Source organism: Gadus chalcogrammus, chromosome 5 (genome assembly GCF_026213295.1).
Source record: "Gadus chalcogrammus isolate NIFS_2021 chromosome 5, NIFS_Gcha_1.0, whole genome shotgun sequence".
Taxonomy (NCBI): Eukaryota; Metazoa; Chordata; class Actinopteri; order Gadiformes; family Gadidae; genus Gadus; species Gadus chalcogrammus.
Window position 1 is genome coordinate 17,913,098 of NC_079416.1, and position 27,028 is coordinate 17,940,125.

A 27,028-nucleotide genomic window follows, 5' to 3' on the forward strand; every position below is an offset into this window, starting at 1 on the left:
GAAATGCACTCTCTCTACTTCTCTCTCTGTTCAGTGTGCCAAAAAGTACAAACATTCCCACGTGATGATGGAATCGCTCCCTTCTTGCCTCCCTCCCTCCCTCCAGGCGGGCTCGCGCGGACACACGCGCACAAGTTCACCGTATACGCACACATTCAAACAGGAACACCGAACCTCAGTCAGGACGATTCGCCCAGTCAACTTTCCAGGCATCACGCATTACTACACACAGCTGCTGCAGAGGTGGATATCAGACACACAGAGTATCTTCGCTGGCTGCTGATTTCACGGGGGGAGAGCGGAGCGTGCTGTTTTTTTTTCTTCAATCGGAATATGAGTGCATGAAACTTTTAAGGAACTTTTCCACGCAGTAAGACCGTGCCAACGTAACACCAAAAGATGCCGGAGAGAATAAGCATTTCGGATTTCGTCCATCTGACAAATGAGGATTTGGCGTCGCCGGGGACATCCACGTTTCAGTCCAAAATGAGCGACTGTCGGAACACAGTTTCGGCTGTAGAGGAGGTAACGTTAAGAGCGCTCACCTTTGTCTGATCGCCTGTCTAAAACATGGCTGGACCTGAGGCATGCCCTCTCACTGTAGGCTACACTGTGTGTGACAAATACTAACTTTTCGAAAAGCAGGATGTGTCAAGTGTAATATTATATAAGGCTACGCTGGCCTCTTGTTTACGAAAACGAACTCCAGATAACGCGATAGCTGGCTTAAACAAATAGACATGCCCGCTTGCAGGTTGAACAGTCGTCACGGCCAGAGTACCTGCATAGCTCCCATAGCTTCCCTGTAAGTCACTGTTGAACCAGACGTTTTTACTGACGGCAGTCAATCACGCACGCACGCACGCACGCACGCACACACACACACACACACACACACACACACACACACACACACACACACACACACACACACACACACACACACACACACACACGCACACGCACGCACACACACACAAACGCACACACACGCACACGCACACGCACACACACACACGTTCAAATGAACCGGCAGTAGGCTTTATTATGTAGTTATACTAGCGTATAACTAGGATGCTGAAACTGATTGAAGTTTGAGGTCAAGCTTTCCAGGTTGGCGTGTTTATGGTTTTTTTTTGTCCTTTATGGTTCTGCCTGGACATGCATCCATGGTTAAGTGATATTAGCAGTCAATTGTGGACAGAAGCCATGTTTTGGACCAAAATACTGTACAATGTACAAATCTGTGCCCTAACACAATTTAGAAACATGGAGCATATATGTTTAATAGCATTTATGGATAAGGAATATGACTATTCCTTATCCACAGTATTTCTGACTCCATGATCACAACATGTAAATAGTGGGATCAATAGATTTCTGTGTTGATCTGTCATTCTGTAGTAATATGGTTCTTATTATTAATGGTGGCATCACACTGGAAAATGCATAGCTGGAATTGCAGCTATGACATTGGGAGGACTGGAATGCTACACATGTGCATAGACAGATGGTCACACACACACACACACACACACACACACACACACACACACACACACACACACACACACACACACACACACACACACACACACACACACACACACACACACGGGTGCATGTCCCTCCATAGAGCCACTGATAAGAGAGGAGGAAGGAAAAAGTCATTGTAGATAGTTAACCCTGTTAAGTTAACTGTTTGAAGCAACGACTAGAAACGACAAAGGCATTATGGAGGAGATGTTATTTCATGGGTTTCAATAACCAGGAACGAACATGCACTGATTGTGACATCAGCTGGCTGAGTTTATAGTTTAAACAGGAACACACACACACACACACACACACACACACACACACACACACACACACACACACACACACACACACACACACACACACACACACACACACACACACACACAGCAACAGCATGACGTGTTGTTGGTGCAAGAGACAATGCGAGGATAGGGAGGAGGCCACAATGACACCAGAGTGTCTGTCATGCACCCCGTAAGTCCCACACCCTGTACGACTGGGATGTCTATGTGTGTTGTCATGTGTCTGTCTGAATGAATGATGTGCCTGTCCAAGTTTGATTTTGCAATCTCCCAGATACCAAGGTCTTTAATTCCAATTCTGTTTATTTATTTTCTAATCCCTTCGTCTGCCAACCATAATCCAACCTTAATCCGACCATCTTCTGAGGCCGTGAAGACCTGTCTCGCTTCTAAATCACTTCTTTCCTGTGTTATCGGAAGTCTATAAGGCACCAAGCCTGCTCTTTAATTAAAGAAGTGACATTAAAGGAGTGGAGTGAACTGGCCGGAGACTGGGGCATGTGGAAACAACTGGTACAAGACCAGTATAAGGGTTATCTGTTTGTGATGACATTACAGACCCTTTTAAAGCCATTTTGGATGTATGGAAGGGGTAACGGTGGTGGGCGGTGGGCCTAGTACAAAACAAGCTGGGTTATTCAGGGGAATGGAACAGGTTTGAGTGGTACTATAAATGCTTACGTTGGGATGGGTGCATTGTGTTATTTAAGTGGGGCTAAATTGACAGTGCCTGTTCTGATTATTCAAACTGCAGCCCTGACGTGCCGCTTTAAAAAGGCAGACAATAGGATACAATGTGTACAAAATAACCTAATGCGTGGTATTTATTTGACTTGTTAAATAAAGTCTCATCGACTTAAACAACAAACGCCTTCATCGTTTCACTAGAACTAGTTTTGTCTCAGGTGTGAGGAAGCGCAGAGGAAATCGGAGGTGACAGACATGCTGGTTGCACCAACAGGGCCTAGTCTTCAACTAGGACGGTCGTAACTTGTCATTCCAAATCCAAACTAATATTGAGGCCGGTTGCACTATCTACTCTTACACCTAATCAGGAGCAGGCGTAAAGACAACGTCTGGGCGGCTTCTCTTGCAACTACTAAACTGCTTCACAATGGTGCGTCTCATACATCCAGGGTCGTAGTTGGCAAAATGGGGAGGTCTGCACGTGCCACCAGATGTCATAAACGGCGGACACAAAGTCTCAACTGCTTTTTATGTTTGTTATGACTTTGGACCGTTGGTCAGTCAGGGTGTTCATGTGCTGGCTGTAAAGCTCTGTTCATTTTCAGATATCGATGTCCATCCAGCGGCCTTCTCTCTGCCTCAATCCTCCGTAATGTTGCACATGAATGACAAATTACACAGGAGACGTTCAAGAATGTAACGTTATCCTTACAACGTACAACGTAGGGCGCGGGCATTCACATGAACGATCGCATCGCTAAGACTGGGCGTAGTTAAGACTAGGCGTATGTTTGATTGGTGCCGCCGACTTAAAGTTTGTTCTAAAGACAGACATGGCCGTTAAGACTAGGCTTAGTAAAGACCAGTTGGTGCAACCCACTCAGTGTATAAGATGATGTGATCGCACATGGAGTTGACAGGCTGGACTGCTTTCAAGTGCTGACTCATCTGTTGAACTTTGCAACGCCTTTTGATGGAGAATAATTGGTGTATGTGCATGTGCTTTACAGTGCCTGGAGCTGGACCAGACAACTCTGCAGAGGATGAAGAAGATAATCAAGGCTATACACAGCTCTGGACTTGGTAAGACCCACGCACACAACAAACAAAATATATGTTGCATGCCTTTGTTCACATTGTACTCCAATTGGGTCAATAAGGATGTTCAAATGTATTTGCACTGTACAACACTTTAGATGACCTCATCATCAAGTTACTTCATATAGTGTTTTTTCTGTGACTGGGGCTATAGAAGATCCGGCCTGTTTGTTCTAAAATGGTTTATATGGCTTCATAAGGTCCACGCAGGGTATATATTTTCCTTATGAATTTGGCCCATAAATGTGGTGGCCTTGAATTGTGCCTGTGTCAAGCGATCTGTGGGCCTTGCGTTGTTGACCACCATATCCTACCAGGTAACATCTTTCACAGGGTGTCCGCAAATCCTTAAAAAGTCTTAAATTCATGTTTCTAAATTTAAGGCCTTGAAAAGTCTTAGATTCATTACAAATGTCATATGCTGGTCATATGCTGGGGCAGGAAATTTTTTATTATTTTTTTCTCGTGGGACTTTTCAGGAAGGACATGTAGAGAGGCTTCTTTCTTGCTAGCTGCATATATAAACGATTATCTGCGTGCTTGCTAGCTAGTCTGCGACAATGGGTAGATGAATGAGTCTCATTGAGTGACACACATGCTATGCTTGGGTTATAATACAGCGGGATCCCCCCCACCATTGCGTGTTTTAGGTCTTAAATTTCATTCAAGGTGGTATTAAAAAGGTCTTAAAAAGTCTTAAATTTGACTTGCTGAAACCTGCAGATACCCTGTTTCAGGTAAACCCATAAACTAGGGATTGTTCAAACAAGAATACGACTGTGATATTTGAGCCTCTGTGCCTTATGTTGTAACTGTGTTTGTGATGTAGGAGGCTGTTGTTTTAATACCCAGCCATGTTCTTCCATTGTGGTTCACCACAAATATGAACTGCAGAGAGGCCAGGGGGAAGTGAGAAGGAGGATTTCAGAATGTTTCCTTGGAGTGCTATTGTTCTTTTGTCAGCTCCTAGTTGTTTACAAGGTGAAACTTGTGACTTATCTTTAAGTCTCCTCATAGGCTAGCAATTTGCTTACCTGTGAGTGCTGTTTGTTTGTTAGCTTATGCAACTGGTGTGCTACTTGAGGATAAAAGGAGTCAGATGTGGTGGTTCGGGCATCCTTAGTCAGACAACTCAACAGTGGCCAAACACTGTGTGTTCCTGGTAAGGAGGGTCCCTGGGGCATCCTTATACATCATATACATTCATATTACGTAAATAACATTCATACGTATTGCTAGAAATGTTATCGAGAAACATTTTAATGCCGAAACTATTTTAAAATGTCATCCATTTGGTTTCGGCAAGACTTTGACATACTTAACGTATTTATTGCTGTTTCTTCGAACAGTTGATAGTGGTGGCTAAAAACATTAATACGAGTCGTTTTGGACGACCTATACAAACAACCTAATCTGTTGTTTAGGTTGGAGATGTTTTGGATTGTTATATTATAATAATTATACAATACGTGTTATCATTATACTCCTGATGTATATCCATTAGGGTTGGGAATCTCTTGGCACCTCACGATACGATTCGATTCCGATTCCGATTGTCTTGTCAACGATGCAATTCTAAAATTATTAATGATGCATCTCGAAGCAATTTTTTTTTATGTACATTTCCATGCAGGATTTCCAAAAAAATCTGAATTTGCTACACTGGGTTTGCTAATCACTTCCTACTTTTGTGATGATCATTAAAGAAATCAACAGATTAATTACCTCATCTAATATTTTATTAGAGAAAAAGCTTTTGTCACAAATATGACTTTCTATGAACAATGCAATAATCAATGCAGCTTGCATTACAACACACTACGGAAGTAGGAAAAAAATAAACAGATTTAGCTTTCTTTTCTTGATAATCTTTCTCTTCTATGTCATTAAAGGAAAAGCTGCTCTTAGTCAATTATAAGAATAAGAACTTGTTGGTCGTCCTTGTGTCTGGCTGTGAGTTTGCGTGCATGCTATGCGTAGGCTGAATCGCAATCGCGTCCAGACAAATCAGATTGGCCAATACTTGAAATAATTTTAAAACTACTCAATTTCTCTCTCTCTGTCGAACAGAATGTTTCAGGAGGCAAACAAATTTAATAATAAATATATAATTATTTGTTCCGATTATTAACTTGTCTGAATCAATCGGGATCGTTCTACACAGAATCGCGATGCATCGAAGAATCGATTATTTTTCCCAACCCTAATATCCATGTGCACCAATTGGATAATCTAGTCATTGAATTGAGTGCAGAGCAGTTGAAAGTGTTTTTTGTTGTGGTTCCAAGGTCTGCTTCTCATTTCCAGGCTTCAGCTTGTAATCTTTTGAAGAATTGTGAGTCATATATCCAACTGCCCAGAGTGAGGCATAGAGAGATGTTTAGATAGGTTGTACTGTAGAATGAGTAGAACCAATTAGTAAAATCGTATTTTCCCTCTCCTGTCCCCTGCTCTCTCTGTCTCTATTCTTCTCCCCCTCTCTCTCTCTCTCTCTCTCTCTCTCTCTCTCTCTCTCTCTCTCTCTCTCTCTCTCTCTCTCTCTCTCTCTCTCTCTCCTTCTCATTTCCTAGTCACATGACCCCCACATTTGCTACTCTATAAAGTAAAGTATAGTGTACTTTGACCATGGACTAGTTTACACACACAGATGAAACTGAAAGAAAGATATCATCATTCAGCCAAGCCGAACATGGGTCAGCGATAACTAAGAACAAGAAAAAAAGATAACAAAAATCGACACGTGACCACGGCTGTCATTACTGAAGTACAAAGAGTTCTAATCACAAAACTGAATCTCTTTATAAAACGTATAAGTCAGTTCCAGTAATGCTAGGCCGCCCCCCTTCTCTCATTCTGAAGTTGAACCCCTCAATCAGTCATGATGCTTTGCATGTGGTCTAGACTCACCACTGCTCCCTGTACTTCTCTACACCTACTCCCTATATAAAAGTCGCACTCCCTTACTAGCTTTTCATTTTATCGGTACACAAACTGTGCAAAGAACACATGTTTCAGATAGCAACTTCCTTGGGTCGTAAATTGTACAGTCTTGTGTATGTAATAACAGGCCTAGATTCTACAGTACTGTGTGTGTAATAGCAGGCCAGCCATCAGAGGGAGATTGTCTTTCATTTGTTATTCAACCAAACCAAGGCATATTTTGTTGTGATATCCACACCCACGCACGCACGCACACACACACACACACACACACACACACACACACACACACACACACACACACACACACACACACACACACACACACACACACACACACACACACACACACACACACACACACACACACACACACACACACACACACACACAGGGGACATTGGGGGTCAGGACCCCAAGTTGGGAAAGGGACCTTTTGTGATTTGGATCAACATTAGCCTGGCAAACTAACAAGTCTCTCTTTGTTCCCTCACCCAAAATGAATGCAACCCGGTCCCCATTCAGAACACATGGCTGGACTGTGTTTGCCAGGGGACTTTTAATCAAAGTGCTCTTCCTTCACCACCAGACATGACAATTACCCCCCTTTTACCCCATCTATACGAGTGTCAATTTTAGTCTTTACTTTTCTGTTAACGGTATGTATATATTCATCGTATAACATACCTACATTTCTGGAGTTTGAGATGTAGCTATTATACACAATCCAAAATGCTAAAAATGTATTCATCTCAATCTACTATGGGTGTTTGTCCTATTTCAAACCATTACGGTCAGTGGTTTGAAATCTGAGAAAAATCCTCAAAACATCGACACATCCCATTAAGAGGGAACACAGTTCTACAGACGGACTGCCCAACACCAAATGCATTTGTTTTTCCCCGGTGTGCCTCAGCCCACGTTGACAACAAGGAGCAGTACACAGAGGTCCTGGAGAACCTGGGGAACAGCCACTTGATCCAGGACAACAACGAGGTATCCACGGGCTTCCTGAACCTGGCCGTGTTCACCAGGGAGGTGACGGCACTCTTCAAGAACCTGGTGAGGAGTGAGGACGATCTGCAGGACACACAACCCCTACGGGAGGAAGGAAGGGCCAGTGGAGGCTTCCTTCCTCAAGGAGGCATCTGCAGCGATTAGATTTTCTGAACTTTTATTTGAGTAGCTCACACACTTGGCTGACTAAACCTGAGCAGCAAGTTCTATACAAATACACACGCACACACTAACACACACGTTTGCGTCGGATTTACTGCAACCATAATATGAAACCCTCAATCACCTTTGCTTGGCTCTTGGTGTGTGTTTATGTGTGTCTATGGGTCTGTTGAGATGACTGCTGATGGCTAAGGTGCTACTCTGTGGCAGGAGACCCCCAAATCTGTCTCATTTTGTGTGTTTGGCGTGTGTGCGCATGGCTCTATTGCTGTACAGGGAGTGGCTTTTCAACAGCTGCACGCTTTTTCCTCTGGAGGCTCTAAATCCGGGGGAGTCCGGAACCCACCTACCAATTGTTTCCATGGCGATGTTAATTTATCCCGGACCTCCTTGCGTGAATGAGGAGGTGGATTCCCCCCCCCCCCCCCCCCCCCCCTGCCGTTGGGAAGGTTTCAGTCGAGGTCTGACAGGGGATCGTTTCCTATGTGGGGGGTGTGAATAGGAAGTGTTTTCATGAAACTCAGAATAGGATTTTTAAAGTAATCGAGTGTGTGTACTGCTACTTGAATTAATCTCTTTGTGTGTGGGTCTGTATGTCCGTCCCAGGGTCAAACATGCAGGATTTTCCCTACCCTAGACTTTTGGGGGCCAACCAAAACCAACGCAGCCAAATTCCTCCCATAAATCGATGTTTCCTGACAAACTAGGTTGACCGCTTTCTTTAGTTATACGAGGCCAGTGTGAACCATTGCGGAAACTCCCAGTGTTATCCACGTCGTCAATAAACTGGGATGATGTAATACTCGCTTATTCTGATCATGGTGCTTAGTCAAAAGTCAGACTCAACAGAAGTCAATGTGGGTAATATTGTCTGACATGGGCTAATCAGTTATATTAATTAGGTCTGTATATACTTTTGTAAAATTAGGTTAAATATTGTTTTCACTTAAGTCTTCCATGGAGGTGTACCTGGGCTGAGGCAACAAACGATTGCATTTGTCTTATCCCGTCACAACCACAACCGAAGACCCTTTCTGTCGTTATCACAGTGGGGGTCAAGGGGGCAGGATACGTTATCCCTGGTTCTAGAGTTACTGATTACAGTTATGTAAACCGTGTGTGAGTGTTTGGCAGAGGCTAAGAGACCTTCAAACGAGTGTGTTTTCAATTTTTGTGTTTACCACATTCGGGAAGCTGCTTGATTTTTATGACTCTGCATCATGCCGCATGGATGTGCTGAAAACCACTTTGTGGTCTGACACTAATCCCGTCGCGAGGCCAGCAAGCACTTTGAGGCGTTGAATCATACTCCTCTAGACATTCTTGCATTGCAGTGTTTTATTTTGTTTAATTTCGTAAACCTCAAAACGCTCGCTGACTCACCGTTTTGTAAATCCTACATGAATGGTTTCCCAGACCTCATAATCTTGTGTGTGTGCGTGCGTGAGTGCGTGCGTGCGTGCGCGCCAGCCAGATGGCCAACCCCTACCTGCTCCTTAATGAAACGTATCTATTAAACGCTTGGGATATGAGTGCATGCTAAATAGTGAATGCTCATTACACTGATGTCCTCCGCTGCTCTACAGGTGCAGAACCTCAACAACATCATGGCATTCCCTCTGGAGAACGTCCTGAAGACAGAGACTAGGGAGGGAAGGCTGGTGAGGGCCAGCTGCTATCACACACTAACATACACAGACCTGCTGCTGGCTCGCCCCTTGATGTCGGTCAAGGGAGCGAAGTGGGAAAGTACACTCGTGTTGAAACAGTGGATATAAACCCTTCTTTTAAATGACTTACCTGCAGCTACTGGTTGAGATGCAACAGAAATGTTTGCAAGTCTGTGTTTCGTATTTTACTTTAACACAGGGGAGAAACATAGTCAGTAGAAGTTAACCGTAGTAACAGTTTACACAGTGTTCTTTTTGGTACATTGAACGATAGCCACCCTTTACTAGGAAGTATTCCATGAATAGGAGCAAAGAAGGCCAGATGGATAGTGTTGTGACTGTGTATGATAGCCCCAGCTGGGTATCACAGCCATCTCCTGTGGATCTCTGTTGATAAGTTTGTACAATCAGGCTCCAGTAACCACAGACTTACACACTGACTAACAATCACTGTACTGTAGCAGCACCTGGTCAATAAAGACATCATGCAAACTTAGCAAGACATAGGAGTTGATAGCACAGCATTTTCTGATGAATTAGTGAATCTGTCAATAACAGTTGATAAATATTCAGCTATGAAGTTTTGTGCTCATTTTAATTATTTACAATTAATTATAGTTAGATCCGACAAGGTAATTTGAATGGACAAGAGGCATTCCATGAATGTTGATATGGTATTGTAGCAACTGTATTGGTCTAATAACCGAAAAATTACATTGATGCTCATTAACTATTAACTGCTCTGAATCACCACCAAAGTGACTTTCAACAGACTCTTATTTCATTGATTGCACACAAATGGAAATGTACTAATACATTTACATGATACAAATTAGCTGGCCTGCCGTAACGTGTAGACCTAGACAAAGTAGAAAGCTTGTGTGCAGTCGTTGTTCCATTGCAATCAAAGCCTTGCTAGCTTTGATTGTCTTTGGCCCGCAGCTGATTTTAAGTATAACGGCAGAGCCTTGAGTGGGATATTGCTTAATTATGGGAGTCATCCTCGTCAGCATCAAACTTTTTGTGAACCAATAGCTGGCAGATAATATTGCTGAATATTTAAAGAGCAAAACTTTTATACCCTAAGTTTTATACCCCAACATAAGACCTCAGAAGGACAAAAAAAAAAAGAATGAGCTGGTTATTTGGTTATCCAAGTCTTCATGACCTCCAGTGGGGATTCTGTGTTTATACCTCGCCCCCAACATCATCATTTCTGTTTTTTGTTGCATCTTTTTCTAATTTCCCCCTTCCTATTTCCCACCAGGAGCTGAAGAAACAGATGGAGAAGAGTTGGAAGGAGTACGACACGAAGATGTGAGTGGTTAACTTTATGTGTCACCGAAGAGAAACGCAAAACACTTGTCAACCCTCCATGGAACGGTTCCAACACATGGCATTAAAGGCACAGTGTGTGGCGCAGGAAGTCAACTGTACGGCCGGTTACATCATCAGGCACCACATGTGCTCTAGCCAAGAGGTCCCCTACCTTTTTTTACGCCACGGACCGGTACTGTGGTGACCGGACCGGTGTAACACCTTTTTCTGTTACCCCATTATAAAGTGTGAATCCAGTGGTCACTGTTGCATATTTTCTGCAACGTGCAGGAGTGTAAAGCGTAGACGGCCATGAAGTCGCAGAAACATGCACGTGCTTAAAGCGTCGGTTTTGTTATTGGTTGATTTGCCTCTGTGGTGACAGCATGGGTCTTGCTTTTCTTGCAGAGCTGTAGTCAAGACCACGTTTGTCGAGTCCAAGACCAGAGCTTGTCAATTAAACCAATGCCCGTTTTCTGAACAAGCTCACTTAATAAATTATTTGAAACTCACTTGGGCACTGCTTTAATGTGCTTCATTATATTGTGTGGAGGGAATTATAACTTTTAGGCTTATTATCCGATTCCTCCCCTCTCCCCTGCATGCAAGGAGAAGGAAAGAGCTTCCATAAGTAGATCAAATCAAACACTTTATTTCTCTAAATTTGTCTTTCTTCCTCTCACTTTTGTCCATTCATTCTCTCTGTCTTGTTGTTTCCTTTCTCTGCCTTTCTTACTCCCTCTCACCCTTTCTTTGTTTTCTCTCTCATTCTTTCCCAACCTTGTTGTTCCCTTCTTTCTTTCTTCCCTTTTCTCCCTATTGACATTCCTTCCTTTCTTCCTCTCCTTCTTCGTCTTCCTCTCCTTCCCTCCGCCAGGGTGAAGCTGGAGAAGGAGAGGCGGGAGAAGGGCCGGCAGCCGGGGCTGATCAGGACGGAGGGACCAGAAGGAGGAGAAGACATGGAGAGGGAGAGGAGGGTCTTCCAGCTGCAGATGTGTGAGGTAGGTGGATCCAGTGCCAGGCAAAACATCACGCCACCAGCCGGAACGACTGCGGTGGAGGAGGTCTTGGGAGGTCTGAAACCAACGTTACAACCCTGGCATCCGCTTTGGCCACATGTGGTTGGATGTTTTTAACAATGGAGAAAGCGAATGAGATTCATGTGTCTGAACTGAACATGGTCTTGCGTCAAGGGCAAAGGCTACTAGCAAAAACCATCGTTCCCTCTTGATGTGCGGATCAAAGTGACAACAGTTAAATGCCAAGGAGATTTATTGCATGCAGACATTATTGTAGTCACCATTTGGAGAAGAGTCATGCTCCATAAGCGCCGGTCCCAGGCCCTGGGTTAAAGTGGCGGAAATCAGAAGACTGAAACCAGCTGAAGACTTTATACACTGGCCCATATATCTTGCTTTGCGGAACTGCAGTCGAGTCTCGCATATCTGCCTGTACACTGTGTTTTATGAAGAGTAATGATATCTTAGTCAGTCCTTCCAGGAAATTGAAAATCCCCAAATAGTACCTATTATCAAAACTAGGTCACAATAACGGGTTGAGCAGGCTAATGTTTTGTTTTGTTTAAGAATGAATTGATCAATAATATTTGTATTGAGAGGTGGGTCATGGGAAGGTTTGACCTGATATAATGTGGCCAACACCTGTCAAACACAGTTTCAGATGCTTGCTATACTAAACAATACAGAAAGGAGTGGACATTTCACTCACAGACTTTGACAAAAGCTTATTGAATTTTTTCCCTTTCTTTTTTCACAAGTGTCTGTTTGTGCAAATCACTCTGACTATTTTACACAGACCAGCGCCGTCATTTAATTTGATTTTCTTTACCGTCTGTGTTTTCATTTTGTAGTACCTTCTGAAGATCCAAGAGCTGAAGGTCCGACAGGGCCCAGATCTTCTCCAAAGCCTCATAAAGTACTTCCAGGCTCAGCTCAGGTATGATTCAAACAAACCTCCCCAGGCCTCTCCGTCCCCTACACATGTTTGTTTTTCTCTTGCAGCCAACTAAGTCTGGGATTTATGATTCGTCGCAAAAAAAATGTCCCTCTGGAGTTTTATTTTTACAAGTCACCATTAATCTCACATTAGGTCATAGATGGATAGGTCATAAATGGAGAGAAAACAAAAAAAGGGATTTGTCCTTTTGGCCACTATAATGATTTGATTCTCGCTCAGAATTGCACATCAGCAGTTTGCAACGGTTGAGGTTTCTAGCTTCAGTCATCTGATTCCAGCTTTAATTTCCAGTTTCCACGCTAGGAGTACAATTTGCCAATTTTAACCAAAGAATGCCGCTTTCTGTGAGAGGCATGTTTGGTGAGTGTCTTGTTATGGTGAAAGCAAACCCTGAATTACTGTGGAAATGTTTTGATGTACTGAACTGTATCTATCATCCTTTTTTGTTTTGTTCCACTTTTCTCCCCATTCTCAGTTTCTTCCAGGATGGTTTGAAAGCGGCAGATAACCTAACTCCCTTCGTGGAGAAGCTGGCCACCTCGGTCCACGCGGTAAATGTTATAAAATATATATATATATATATACTTTGTTGTGTACCATTACGACCTGGCTTCTGGCAGACCCGATGGAAATTTCCCCATGCAGCAAGGAACCTGCTCTCTACAGTGCTGAGCTGTGGTATCAAACTTGTTATTATTATTTTTGGAGTCATCAGAGTTACTGAACTGGAAGGTCAAAGGTCATGCTTCCCTGCAGCTGCTCAGGCCCCGTTATCGGCCATGTCCCTGACTCAGCATTCTTATCACAACACACATCTGTGGCCATGTTTATCCTGATGACGTCATACACAAGCATCACACACACTTACTGATTCACTCTCTTTCTCTCTTTCCTGGCTTTGTAGCAGAAGTAACTGGAAAACAGAGGGCCAGGAAGGCTTGTTGTTGCTCTTGTTACAAAAGGCTGAGGTTTAAGGAACCGACACCAGAACTATTCAATACTTGCCCCAAGCTGAGCGGAGTTCAGTTACATTGCGGAAGTTTCCAGAACCACAACCACTTCTCAAAGTGTCCCAACATTTGTCGGTTTTTCCAAAGTCTTTCTAAAATACGGTACTACCTGGCAATAATGGAAACAAACATTGGAGACGTTAGAGGATATTCTCGTTCTGCATGGCAGAGAGTGCGGCAGCGGCGACTAGCCCGGGCACGCCAGAGCCCCAGCCCACATGGAGCTAAAACCAAAACATTCTTCCAACCAGGACTGTGTTTTACAGACACGAGGTTCAAGACCTATCCTGATAAGTTGATCCCCCCCAGATTGTGCTGTTGTCGAACCGGTCGCACAAGACTTCCCCTTTGATTGTGCTGATTTGTAATCCTCCCTTTCTCTTGGGTGCCTCCACACCCTAGTCGTGAGCTGCTCCCATCATGCATTAGGCTGGGCTTATTGGATGAACCAATGAAGCATCTCTGCTCCACACCCAGAGCTAAAGGCCACATCAGGAACTAATTTGATGCGGGGAAAAGTTTTTGCAGGATATGTGGTTCCAACCAATTATTGAAGTTTCATTCTAAATTGGATATTGGATGGGCTAACTGTGTGTGTGTGTGTGTGTGTGTGTGTGTGTGTGTGTGTGTGTGTGTGTGTGTGTGTGTGTGTGTGTGTGTGTGTGTGTGTGTGTGTGTGTGTGTGTGTCTGTGTGTGTGTGTGTGTCTGTGTCTGTGTGTGCATGTGTTTGTGTGTGTCTGTGTCTGTGTGTGTTTGCGTGTGTGTATGTGTTTGCGTGTGTGTGTGTGTCTGTCTGTCTGTCTGTCTGTCTGTCTGTCTGTCTGTGTCTGTGTGTGTCTGTGTCTGTGTATGTTTTTGCGTGTGTGTATGTGTTTGCGTGTGTGTGTGTGTGTGTGTGTTTACGTGTCTGTGTGTGTAGGTACGTCTGGAGCAGGACGAGGAGGTGCGGCAGCTGTCCCAACTCAGGGACTCTCTCAGACTGCTGCTGCAGGTGGACGGCAAAGAGGTAGAGGGGACCTTCACCACGCCCACGTGGTCTCACTTAAATAATGTTCATTCATCAGTGTCTGCTCAGCGCAACGGATGCATCTCCGATCGCCTTCTGGGAGGCACTATGGAGATATCTTTTCGCTACCGTTATATATCTGTCCATTCGGCATCTCCCCCTGGAGGTTCCCTCACTTGGTTTTGGCCTCTTAGTGGGCTTCGGTTTACGGGGTGTCGTATTGTATGATATGGGGCTTAGATTCCCTTTCAGACTGTAACTGTGATTAAGGGCTGTACCAATAAAATGGACTTTGCCGGTATTTCAGTCTAGACTATTATGGTTTTAAGGCTGGTGCTCTAACTAACCCATTCTTTGGGTTAGTTCATGCATGTTTGAACGCGTGTCAATCATTCCTACTGTGCACCTCAGAATTATCCCTTTTAACTGCCGTCATCCCGATAAATATATTTTGCCCTCCAAATCTCTCGTTTGTATCCCAGGAGTACATGAACAGGAAGAACTCTGGGAACGGCTACAGCATTCACCAACCGCAGGGCAACAAGAAGTACGGCACGGAGAAGTCTGGCTTCCTGCTGAAGAAGAGCGATGGGTGGGTAGGCCGACGCGACGGACGAGCGATTCCAAACCAGAGAGTTGCTCTTTAGTTTTTGACCTGCGCCGCCCGACACTGCTTAGCGTCTGTTGTTCTGCGATGGTCCTCAGTTGCCTTATTTGGAATTTGGAATGGTCTCTGGACTTAATCGAGTGTCTAACCAGAGTTACTGCTCTTAAAGGACGACTGAATAGGAGTGTTAATTTAACAGTGAGGGTGTCAGGCCGTAGAACAGGTCGGAGCTGTGATTTAAATGAAATTGGAATGCATTTAAAGAAAAGTACATCTTTCTCTCGGGAGCTGTGAGAAGATCGCAAAAAAGTAGTAGGAAAGTCGTGGAAAAAGAGGAGGGGAACTCTTGACTTCTTCCAGCACAGCTGGTCTTCATTATGGGGGGGGGGGGTGATCCAGTAGGGGGCCCCTGCTATAGAGCTTGTTGGCAGACTGGCTAACTGAGTCGCTCCAGGTGTGTGTGTGTGTGTGTGTGTGTGTGTGTGTGTGTGTGTGTGTGTGTGTGTGTGTGTGTGTGTGTGCGAATGACCATATACACACATACACAATATATATAGATTATTGTGTGTGGTTAACTTGGGGGATGTGGTCGACTAAGACAACCATGGGTTTTTTGCACATTTTCTCATGGGAATGGAAACAGAAATTGGAAAAACGTAAGCAGGCACGGAGAGGGTCACTGCAGTCCGCAGCCCTGCTTTTGAAACTCAATAAAAAAGTCCACCAAACGATTCAAATTGAATAAAAAAGGTTGACGTGGACTCTACATCAACATTTTATTAAATTTAAATCGTACGGTGGAAACTCTTGTGTGTGCACTACTGCAGCCTTATCGTCATCAGCGTCGCAATATCTGCAGGACGAGGTTCTCATGAACCCCTGTGTTCTTCTTCTTCTTCTTCTTCTTCTTCTTCTTCTTCTTCTTCTTCTTCTTCTTCTTCGCTGGTGGTGTGCAGCATCAGGAAGGTGTGGCAGAAGAGGAAGTGTGGGGTGAAATACGGCTGCCTCACCATCTCCCACAGCACGGTAAGAGGAGGCTACTCTCTCCACGTGGATCACTGGAGCACACTACACTACACTGCACGATTAACACGGAGGTCTTCAGCATACCACCTTACAAACAGGTATTATAAACCGGATTCAAACACCCCCCCTAGCAACGGTGGTAGAAACAGACATTGCCGAAATCCTGTTTCTCCGATTTTGTAGTACGGGCCTGCCTGTTATCTTGCAGAAAGCTATGGTATGACAACACAGCAGTTGACTTAGGTGTGTCTGTGTCTGCGTTTGTGTGTGTATGCATGTGTGTGTCTCTGTGTCGGTGTGTTTGTGTGTGTGTAGATCAACCGCCCGCCCGCTAAGCTGAACCTGCTGACCTGCCAGGTGCGGGCCAACCCCGAGGAGAGGAGGACCTTTGACCTGGTCACCCGTAGGTTCCCCTAAATCCTAACCGTTGACCTCCCGACCCCCTCGGAACATCATGAACCCCCCCCCAAACACGTTTCTTATCCTGAATGTATAGCAGTCCGGAAAACGTGATGTGCCAAGATTATTTTAAGCTAAGCTTGTTGGATACGTTTCTCATTCGCCCCCACATATGTATTAAATAACGTTTATTTTCATCCCACGGTGTTTCCGTTCTATAACACAGCAATGGATCTAAACATTTCTTCTCTCTCTGCCACTATCTATCTCTCTCACTCTCACTCTCACTCTCGCTCTCTCTCTCTCTCTCTCTCTCTCTCTCTCTGTTCCCCTAGGCAATCGTACGTACCATTTCCAGGCAGATGACGAGGAGGAGTGTTTGATGTAAGAACCCTAATCCGTCTCTCCGTCTCTCACAGCGGTTGGAGAGAGTCATCTCCAACCGTTGCAGCAAGTAACTACTTTTTGAAGCAGTGTGGTTCCGGGGGAGGTTAGGAAGTGAGGGACAGGATTGTGGACGGGGTAAGGGTGTTGGTTCCACCCTCAGTCATCAGGCACTGGGTGTGACCCCCATGCACAGTGTAGTGTAGAAAGGGGGTGCCTATGAGAACCCTTGAGCAAGATGTCTCTGACCCCCTACCTGCTCCTTAATGACATGCTTCTAAAGTCAATGGAAGTCGACTCGGATGAAAGCATCGGCTTGCATTCGGGCAAATAGGAACAAAAGTAAGTTAAGTAAATAGAGGTGAACTGTGCAGGCTGTGAGTGCTACTAATATTCAGTGTCATTGATTTAGCTTTGATTGTTGAGTAACGCTGGATCTTCGAGCACGCCTGTTGGGACACGCACACACTACAAGGACACAGGATGATCCCAACGGGAAATGGTTATTGGGTAGAAAACAAGTTTGTCGACTGAACTCCAGGAAGGAGTGTGTGTCATTTAGTGATATATTTGTATGTATAATGTCCTGTATGCACATGCCAAAATACAAATGTACCAATTGTGTCTTGCTCAATTCCATGTTTGAATTGGAAACATGATCAATTATTTTCCTTGCTTACCCATTCTTTAAAGTTAGATAGCACTTTATTTCATCCCATACATGAGAAATTCACTAATTACAGCAGCCCATAGAATATAAAAAGATGCAATAATAAAGTAGGAAGTTATAGTATGTCCAGGATACGTTTAAAAATCACACAGTTGTGTGTGTGTGTGTGTATATATGTGTGTGTGTGTGTGTGTGTGTGTGTCTGTGTCTGTGTCTGTGTCTGTCTTTGTGTAATGTCCTGTATGCACGTGCCAAAATCCGGAATTGTGCGTTGCACAATTCCATGTTTGAATTGGAAACATGATCAATTGTCACCCTCTTTAAAGGTGTGTGTCTGTGTGTGTGTGTGTGTGTGTGTGTGTGTGTGTGTGTGTGTCCGCGTGCAGCTGGGTGTCAGTGCTGCAGAACAGCAAGGAGGAGGCCCTGAACACGGCGCTGGGCGGAGACCAGCTCCACCTACAGGACAGCGGGCTCCAGGAGCTGTCCCGCGCCGTCATCGCCGAGCTCCACCACCTGCCCGGCAACGACGTCTGCGCCGACTGCGGAGCCCCAGGTCAGCCAATCACAGGCCTTTTGTTTCCCTTAAATGTCCCTACTCCCTGGAAGAATTGTAACGGTGTTTTTATGGCTAGTCTGGCTGTTTTAATGACGTGCATGATGTCCTTGTGCTTTGACAAAGTCATGTGGGGGGAAAATGACGGCAAGACAACCAGTTTGTGAAAAAGTGAACGGTGACATATTATGTCTTCAGGTGTGTGGGGCAGAGAGTGTCATCAGCCGCTACACGCCGTTTTAAAAAATCTGCCTCTTCTGACATCACAGGTGGGCGTGTCCACCTAGATGTGTGCTGGATAGATCAGTCAACCAGCCTACCCAGTGGACTGTAGCAAACGTTGCGAGGCTGATTTTTCAAAACGGCTTGTAACGGCTAATCACACTCACACCTGGTGGTATAATATGTCACCTTTAAAGGGGACCTAGTATGCTTTTCGATTTTTATGACCTATAAACGTTGTTATAATGATCGATAGTCATGTTTAACCATACACAAAAAACGATGTCGATTTTCGGGAAACTCTTCCTCTCATCTGGGCGCTTTCGGCATTCTCTGTCAACGCTCGGTTTCGTCCTTCTCCGCCCCCTCGCCCTCCTCCTGCCAACCCAACTCCGTTGTGATTGGTTACCTTTGTTGAAGCGCGCGCGCGGGCAGATTTGACCAGGCATATGGGGGCGCGGCAGGAGTGCCTCTACGTAGATGATTTTCCGGAAAAGTGAATCGCAAACGGTGTCCCGAGTGTTTAGCGCTCTGCACAGCCACCCCAGACCGTCAGCAGGGAATACGTCGAAATGCATGTACGTCATTATTTGACACTTTAGCGTGGTTAAACATGACTATCAATCATTATAACAACGTTTATAGGTCATAAAAGTCGAAAAAGCATAATAGGTCCCCTTTAAGGATCGCTGCTTTAGAGATTTCCAGTTAGTCTTCATCCAGGTCTGATGTATTTTTCCCCTCCTTCCATCTCTGTCTATTTATGTGCGCGTCGCTCTCTCCCTCTCTCTACCTCAGAGCCCACATGGCTCTCCACCAACCTGGGCATCCTGACGTGCATCGAGTGCTCTGGGATCCACCGGGAGCTGGGGGTCCACTACTCCAGGATCCAGTCGCTCACGCTGGACGTGCTCAGCACCTCCGAGCTCCTGGTAATCTATTGCCGTTTGAATTGCTGCTCCTCCCAGCTTTTTATTAAAGCCAATTAATTCGAGCATCTTTGTGTTCCATTTGCTGAAATGCCCGTAACATCCCGGCAGCAATTAATCACTTAAATGCTCTTGTTTCCTTCTGCTCAGTTGGCCGTCAGTATTGGCAACACACGTTTCAATGAGATCATGGAGGCGGGACTCCCCAATGACTCTGTTAAGCCCCTCCCACAAAGTGACATGTAAGTTCCCACCCCACTAACGTTGATTCCATGTTGAGTTAGTCCCCCCGACTTGAATTTCCTCCGGGATAAATAGGGTTAGGGTTAGATAAATAAAGTATTCGTCCATCTCTGAATCTATGTTTTCATTTTGGTCATCAAACCTGAAAGGGTCACCAGTTCAAATGTTTGTTTTTTCCCGGATTAACCTGATCCCAAACCCAGGAACGCCAGGAAGGAGTACATCGTGGCGAAGTACGTGGACCGGCGCTACGTGGTACGGCGGGAGGACGGCGGCGAGCCCTGCCGGGCCTACGCCGCCGTCAGGGGCCGTGACATCACTTCCCTTCTACAGCTGTACGCCGAGGGGGAGGACCTGGCCAAGCCCCTCAGGCTACCCGACGGACACAAGGTAAAGCGTCGTCTACACACCGACGCTGCTGCGCCCGTGATGCTTTTTCCCCTTTTTGGAGCGACAGCCGGGGCCTGAATCAGACTGAACCATCTGTGGTGAAATACCTCGACATGACAAACTGCGGAGCTATGAATAACATTTCCACTGAACAGAGTCATTACACAAGCACCCACGCACACACACACGCACGCGCACACACACAGACACACACACGCACGCGCACACACACACACACACACACACACACACACACACACACACATGCGCGTACACACACATACACAAACACAGAGACACCCAGACACACACACACATAGTAAGTTGGTGACAACAATCGGAAAAGCCATCTATTTCCTCAACTTGATATAACTGCCTCAATTGTATGTTATCAAGTTACATTCCCATTCCTCTACGGCTCGTCTTTATTTCTTTAATCAAGCCCGGTCCGCTTTCCTTCCACTCCCTGCTATGCGACGTGAGGCCAGCTCTGTCGTATTACTGACGTTGTGTGATGTTATTCCAGCTTGTGAGTCACAACTTGTCTCTTGAGAACATGAGAAACAAGTCACAAAAACAAGGTGTTTTTTTCACCCTCTCTCTCTTCAACAGGCTCCCTTCCCTTGTGTATTTTATTTGTCAATTTGTGAAGAACACTCTCTCTCCTGTTTTTGAAAGGTTTATTTGATGTTATTTGAAGAGTTGTCACCTTCCATTTATTTCAAAATAAATTCTTGTTTGGGGAAAAAATAACATTTCAGTAATCAATCAACAACAGAGAGGATGCAAATCCTCACCAAGGGAACTTTGTAAGTGAGTGATCACTCTTGGGAAACCTGATAATGCAGAGCACTACCACAACAATGACGCACGTGCATTTCATGACAAACCAAGAACGAATCATATCGTTTATTTTCCTTTTTAAATAAAACCTTCGACATGAAAGACAATATAGTGTGTTAGACAATACAGTGTGTAAGCTGGCGCTCGGTTTGTATATCTCCCACCCTCACTGTTTCATTGAGTGGCTAGACAGCGTTGTGCGTCTATAAGATGCAGAAGTTCACCCGTATAGTGTGTCTGTTTGTGTTAGGACACCAGAGAGACGGCTCTCCATCATGCCGTGCTCATGGAGGAGAAGAGCTCGCTGGCACTGGTGGACTTCCTCATTCAGAACAGGTTGGGACACGAAGCGTCGCTTTTGTACACACTACAAAGCTTTTCATTCACCAAGTATTTTATCCCCAGCCTTTATTATGGCGAAATGAGAATCCCTGTACGAAACATTGTGTGTTTCTCCAAAGCAACTGTCTGGAGAAGAGGACAGCAGAGGGCAACACGGCTCTGCACTACAGTGTCCTGCATCACAAGCCTGAGTCTCTCAAACTGCTGCTGAAGGGGAAAGCTGCCCTGCACACAGGTGCCCAGCGAACACGCTTACACACTGGTTACCAATATCATGTCTCAAGATTACTTTGCTGCCCCAAATGTTAATGCTAGCAATATAGCACTCTAGGGAAAGCATTATTTGGTTGACAAACAACCTGTGAATTGCCACACAGGTCTTATCACAATGGCCCAAGTGCTGCTGCTGTTGTTGACGTTCTTGCCAGGCAACCTCGTACTAAATGCTCTTTAGTGTGAGCACAACCATCGGATCACCACAAAGTCAATTTGACAAATGAGTTGTTTTGATCACCTATATCGGTATAGTCCTTTTTTCAAATTGTTGATTTTATGCCTCTCCTAGCAAACACATCCGGAGAGACGGCCTTGGATATCGCACAGAGGCTGCAGCAGACGCAATCCATCGAGCTGGTGAGCAACTCTACCTTGCATCTGACCCAGTGGTTCTCAAACTGTGGTACGCGTACCACCGGTGGTACCCGAAGCGCTATTTAGTGGTACGCAGAGGAATTCCCCCCCCAAAAATTTTAAAGATATATATATTTTTGGGAGACATCACAAACGTCATCTTACAACCGATTCCTTGCCCAGACTAATACCTTCTCTTTAGTCGTATAATTTTTTAATGATAATTAGGGTTTTTCAAAAAAGGTTGTTGTTATACAATTGTTAATATGCCTCCCGTGTGAGCTGTAAGTGGCTGAATAGGGCTGCAGGCCTATACTACTGTATTTTGTTATATTTTATAACATTGGTCATGATGGTGGTACTTGGGGAGACAAATATTTTGCGAGGTGGTACGTGGTGTAAAAAGTTTCAGAACCACTGCCTTAAGCAATTCAATGCATCAAATCAAAATGATTTGTGAGGGGTTATGTGTAATGGAAGGAAGCAAGCCACTGTTTGAGTCTTTGTCGAGGGTGGAAGGGGAGGGACCTGCCTTCCTCAAACAAAAAAGGGGTGAACTCCAATGACCGGACACATTACCCTTAAAATAACTTCCTGTGCTGAGAGGAGGATGAGCAGAGAACACTATCCTCATTCGCCCCCTCATATGTAACATTTACTGAACGGACTCGCTGTCCTCGTCAACCACACCCGCTTGAATGTCTTGGTTTATTGATTGAACATTGCAGTGTTTAGAGTTGGCTGTTCCGGTCTGAAATAACAACTGATGTGCGTTTTCAAGAATATAGAAATTGTATTGGAAGAAGCAGTGGTTTAAAATTAGCCTTGAAGCTTCAATTTTCCTCACACTCTTTGTTAAAAGTTTTTAATTATGGAATGCATGTGATTTCAGTTGGAGTTAGCCAAAAGTGGGAAGTTTAACTCCCAGATCCACGTGGAGTTCATCTGGGAGATCGATTCGTCTCAGGACCTTTACGACAGCGAGGACGACCTGGATGACAGGGTAAAGACCTGTACCTAATGTCGAACAAACAGCTTTAGCCAACGCTGACTCAATATAAAATGCAAAGATCAGGGCAAAATATTCACTTAGGTCTTCAGGTAGCACAAAACATCAGTATGTTTAGGGCTTCTACATGTTTAGTTTGCCACCCTCAACAAAGTGTCATTATAGGGTTAGCTATGACAAAAGTGTAGTTCTTTTCTTCAGGTCATGGGGAAGTTTTCAACCTGCCAGTGTATCGATGTATGTACGCTTCTTATACTAAGCTGTACCTTAACATCTATAGCCAAACAATCATTGGCGGTACCTTGTTAGCATATGCTCTTGATTCCCGGATCACCATAGGGGCCACAAGACTTAGAAATCCACTTTAGAATTAGTATTTTAGCTTTCCCAATATTACAAATATAACTGATTGATGGAAACGCTCATAACAATAGTTAGGTAGTTAATTAGTTGTCCCAACAGGGAACTTATTTTACACAGTTTCACAGTTTCTTTTTGACATTTCTCATTCATATGAGAGTCATGGGCACATAAATAAACACTTAAACACGGATGTACGTATAGTATACATGGATCGAGGACCACTCCCGTGTGCTAACGTCTTGGTTCCTTGCCCAGGCGAGCCCCAGGTTATCCCGGATCCATCGCTCCTCCGCTCCCACTGGTGGCGCCGCGCCGTCGACGCGCTGGAGCGGCGTGAACGGCGGCAGCAGGCCGTGTCAGACCTACGAGAACGTGGACTACCAGTACAAGACCTCCAGCCCGAGCAGCAGCGCGCTCTCAGAGGTGTCCATGCCCCCGCCGCTGCCCGTCAAATCCATCCAGAGAGGTGAGCTGAAGGCGGGGAGAAGGGGGCCTAATGCTCTGTTTATCATCCATTTTGAATGTGGTATCATAGTATGGCGATGTGTTCCATAGCAGCCATGAGGGCTGTGCGATTAATCAAATTTTGATTGCGATTTCGATTTTCTTTTGCGCCAAACGATCTCCAAATTTAATATAATCGAGGTAAAAAAGATTTTTGTAAGTATATTTATTTTATCCATTAGCTGTTTTATAATGTTGCAGGACAGCTGGATACATATTTGTACATTATTTAAATTTGAGTCCTTTTTTTTGTATTTTTTCTTTTTTCTGACATGTATTTTTGTTCTCAGTTCTCATTCGAGAGAAATGCTGAATAAATGCGTCGTGTTTTCAAACTCAAAAAGAATCGTTTGAATAATCGTGATCTCCATATTATCGACCGACGTATTCGTGATGATGATTTCGTCCGTACTCGAGCAGCCCTGCCTGCCATCCCCCTTCAGCAACCACAGCCCCTCTTCTCTCGGCCCCCCTGCAGGTCGCTCCGACCCCCAGCTCTCCTTCGCCCCCCCGGAGACGAGCCCCGGCCACAGCCCCAGACACTCGGTCTACCAGAACTCCCCGGCCAGAGCCAGCCCCCCCTCACCCGGCCACGACACCCAGGGGGGCCGCCCACCCAGGTCTCCCCAGGGTCAGAGTGTGGTGCTGCGGGGCCACAGGCAGACCATGTCCTGGGAGGGCCAGTCGGTGTCTCAGAACCACATCGGCCCCGTCAGGTGAGGAAACAGTGATACTGTCATTATAAACACACTGTAGGGATTAAACCCGACCCGACATCGCCCTCTGCTGGAGTTTTAGAGTTCGATATTAACAAATTATTACAGAAGACCCATTTGATCCCCCCAGCCGAAAGATTCTGGGTTTGATAACCAATATCTGTTGTTAAAAGTAGTCGTACAAGTTTAACTCACCTTTTCAAGAACGCTTTCAACACATAGCTCCTTCCCTTCTCTCCCCTCCCTCATTTGAACTATTCCTAGTCTTCAGTTTTTTAGCTACCAAATTTTAACCAAATTTTTGTTTTTACTTACATACGTTATTATTAAATAATTGTATTCTGTGTTCACTTTATTAAGCGACTGAGTATTTAGAAAAGCGCTATACAAGTTGAATGTATTATTATTATTATTTTTATTATTATTATTATTTTTATTATTATTATTCTACAAGTGGCTTCAGTTATCCCCTCAGAGCTTCATCATGTGTCTCTAATGTCTGCCCTCCCTCCCCCCCTCTCCCCCCCTCTCCCCCCCTCCCTCCCCAGCTCTGAGAAGACCACCTCGTACCGCCGGACCAGCAGCGGGTCGGGGGGACAGGGGAAGTGTGTCGCCACGCCGACCAGCTGCCCCACCGCCAGTGAGGAGCTGTACTGCAGCCTGTTGGGCAACGGCGCCCCCCCGACCCCGCCCGCCCAGACGCCGAGCGCGGCCCCGCCCACCGCCCAGAACCCCCCCACGCTGGTCACCATACCGCCGCCACGGCAACGCAGGAACGCTATGGTAGGCGACGCAGACCCAGGCAATTAGCGTGTAGCTTTTGACGCTTTTGGACGGTCTTGTAGTGAATTGGTTTTTAGATTTGCTAGTTCGATCCCCGGCTCCTCCTAGCTAGTGTCAAGGTGTCCCTGAGCGAGACGCCTCACCCGGACTGCTCCTGACGAGCTGGCTGTCGCCCTGCGTGGTTGACTCCACCGTCGGTGTGTGCAGGAATGGTTGCAAGTGAAATGTAAATGAGCCGGTAGGGGTTTTAGTGTATTTTCGCTCAAGGATGTACATATAGTGTGGACATTGAACCACGAATCCTTTCGGTCATTGATATGGCTGCCAGACCTAGCCCCTCCTATTTTGGTAAGATTTCAACAGATATTAGGCCTACTTGAAGATATTCCAGCCCATCTTTCCCCATAGTCACGAGCCCAACATGAATCTCGCACTAATCTGTGAATGTTCCCAGTCAATGTGGATGTGTGCCATAATAGTAAAACACGAGAAACAAAATGAATCTCCACCACCAGGTGTCTGGCAGCCGACCCCGGCAGAAGCGCGTCAAAGCCCTGGTGGACTGCCGGGCGGTGGGCTCGGAGCAGCTGGCCTTCTTCAAGGACGAGGTGATCGTGGTCACGGCCACCGAGGACCCCCACTGGTGGGTGAGTGTACTACACTCTCCCTTGTTTCCACATTGCAGTCGGGGGATATTCAGGAGGATTTCTTTACCGAGGATTGATTCTCAGAAGGGATAAGGGGTGTCGATATTTTTAAACCTACCTTTTTAGTCAGGCTTTTAATCAAACAACTTATTTATCCATTTATGAAATTATTTATTTATTTTCACAAAGTTATCGCTTTGGGTATGGATGGGTGGGGGGGGATAGTTTTTACATGTGTGAATATCTTTGGGTGTGTCGTGGCTGTGGGAGGAGGGGGGGGGTTGTATTAAGCACTTTGTGTTGCATTTGCTTGTATGAAAGGTGCTATACAAATAAAGTTTGATTGAATGATAAAGTGGAACTGATTGTGGATTGGTTTGCGTTTGTTGCTCTCCAGGTCGGCCACATCGACGGAGACTCGTCGCGAAGCGGCACCTTCCCCGTCAACTACGTGCACAAACACGGAGACTGAGGGGACCCCCCCCCGGGACCCCAGATATCTGCGCATGAGCAAATAGGAGAAGAACTGAAAGACCCCGGGATGCTTCCTCAAAACGCCTGAAGCAGGAGAGTGTAATTTCCCCCCCCCTCCCCCCCCCGAAAAAAGAGAACTCCAACACGTATGCGACAGGATGCTGGAGTTGGCTGAGGTGCCAATGCGCTTTTTCCACGAGGATGGAGAAACGAAGGCAACCCCAGAAACCGAGCTGGGCTTTGGCCGTAGTGGACAATGATCTACAGTCTTCTGCTGGCGACCCAGAGTAGTGGGTTTGACCCAGGCACCTCTCTACCTTAAGCCATTTTCCTAACGTGTTTCCTGGGCTCACACATTGTACCTTTGTTTTACAGTAGTAAAAATACTAATGGGCACCAGTGACGCGGTATTTCCCCCCCCCGTCACATGGTATTCATCACAGAAATAACCCGGGATTTGGTAGAACGTCATTTGAACCGATGTTGACACAAGCGTGTTTGCGAGCGGTGGAGCAGAAACCAAAAATCTACGACCTGCACATAAAATAAACTGTAAACTCGGGGG

The 27,028-nt window shown here is 45.4% G+C and overlaps 1 protein-coding gene across 2 annotated transcripts; it reads left to right on the forward strand.

The window, feature by feature from the left end:
- Positions 1 to 27,028, forward strand: asap3 (ArfGAP with SH3 domain, ankyrin repeat and PH domain 3). Of its 2 annotated transcripts, none has more exons than XM_056590089.1 (26): positions 1 to 525; positions 3,542 to 3,614; positions 7,486 to 7,631; positions 9,335 to 9,409; positions 10,686 to 10,735; positions 11,613 to 11,736; positions 12,606 to 12,691; positions 13,188 to 13,263; positions 14,643 to 14,729; positions 15,212 to 15,321; positions 16,293 to 16,362; positions 16,678 to 16,765; positions 17,097 to 17,145; positions 18,202 to 18,368; positions 19,389 to 19,522; positions 19,670 to 19,761; positions 19,966 to 20,152; positions 21,246 to 21,331; positions 21,457 to 21,572; positions 21,903 to 21,970; positions 22,860 to 22,970; positions 23,595 to 23,805; positions 24,322 to 24,559; positions 25,108 to 25,342; positions 25,858 to 25,985; positions 26,387 to 27,028. In XM_056590089.1, exons 1-26 carry the CDS (start codon positions 400 to 402, stop codon positions 26,505 to 26,507), a joined length of 3,054 nt encoding a protein of 1,017 aa, XP_056446064.1. In that variant the 5' UTR covers positions 1 to 399; the 3' UTR covers positions 26,508 to 27,028. The 2 variants fall into 2 exon arrangements, with proteins under 2 accessions (XP_056446064.1, XP_056446065.1); XM_056590090.1 differs by having other exon boundaries at positions 5 to 525; positions 25,858 to 25,989.

Bases quoted from the DNA above. Each gene is read 5' to 3' on its own strand.
- asap3 (XM_056590089.1), top strand. From the start codon at position 400: ATGCCGGAGAGAATAAGCATTTCGGATTTCGTCCATCTGACAAATGAG. The intron at 15,322-16,292 runs GTGGGTAGGCCG...GGTGGTGTGCAG, and splicing joins CTGCTGAAGAAGAGCGATGG to CATCAGGAAGGTGTGGCAGA. The intron at 19,523-19,669 runs GTAATCTATTGC...CCTTCTGCTCAG, and splicing joins TCAGCACCTCCGAGCTCCTG to TTGGCCGTCAGTATTGGCAA.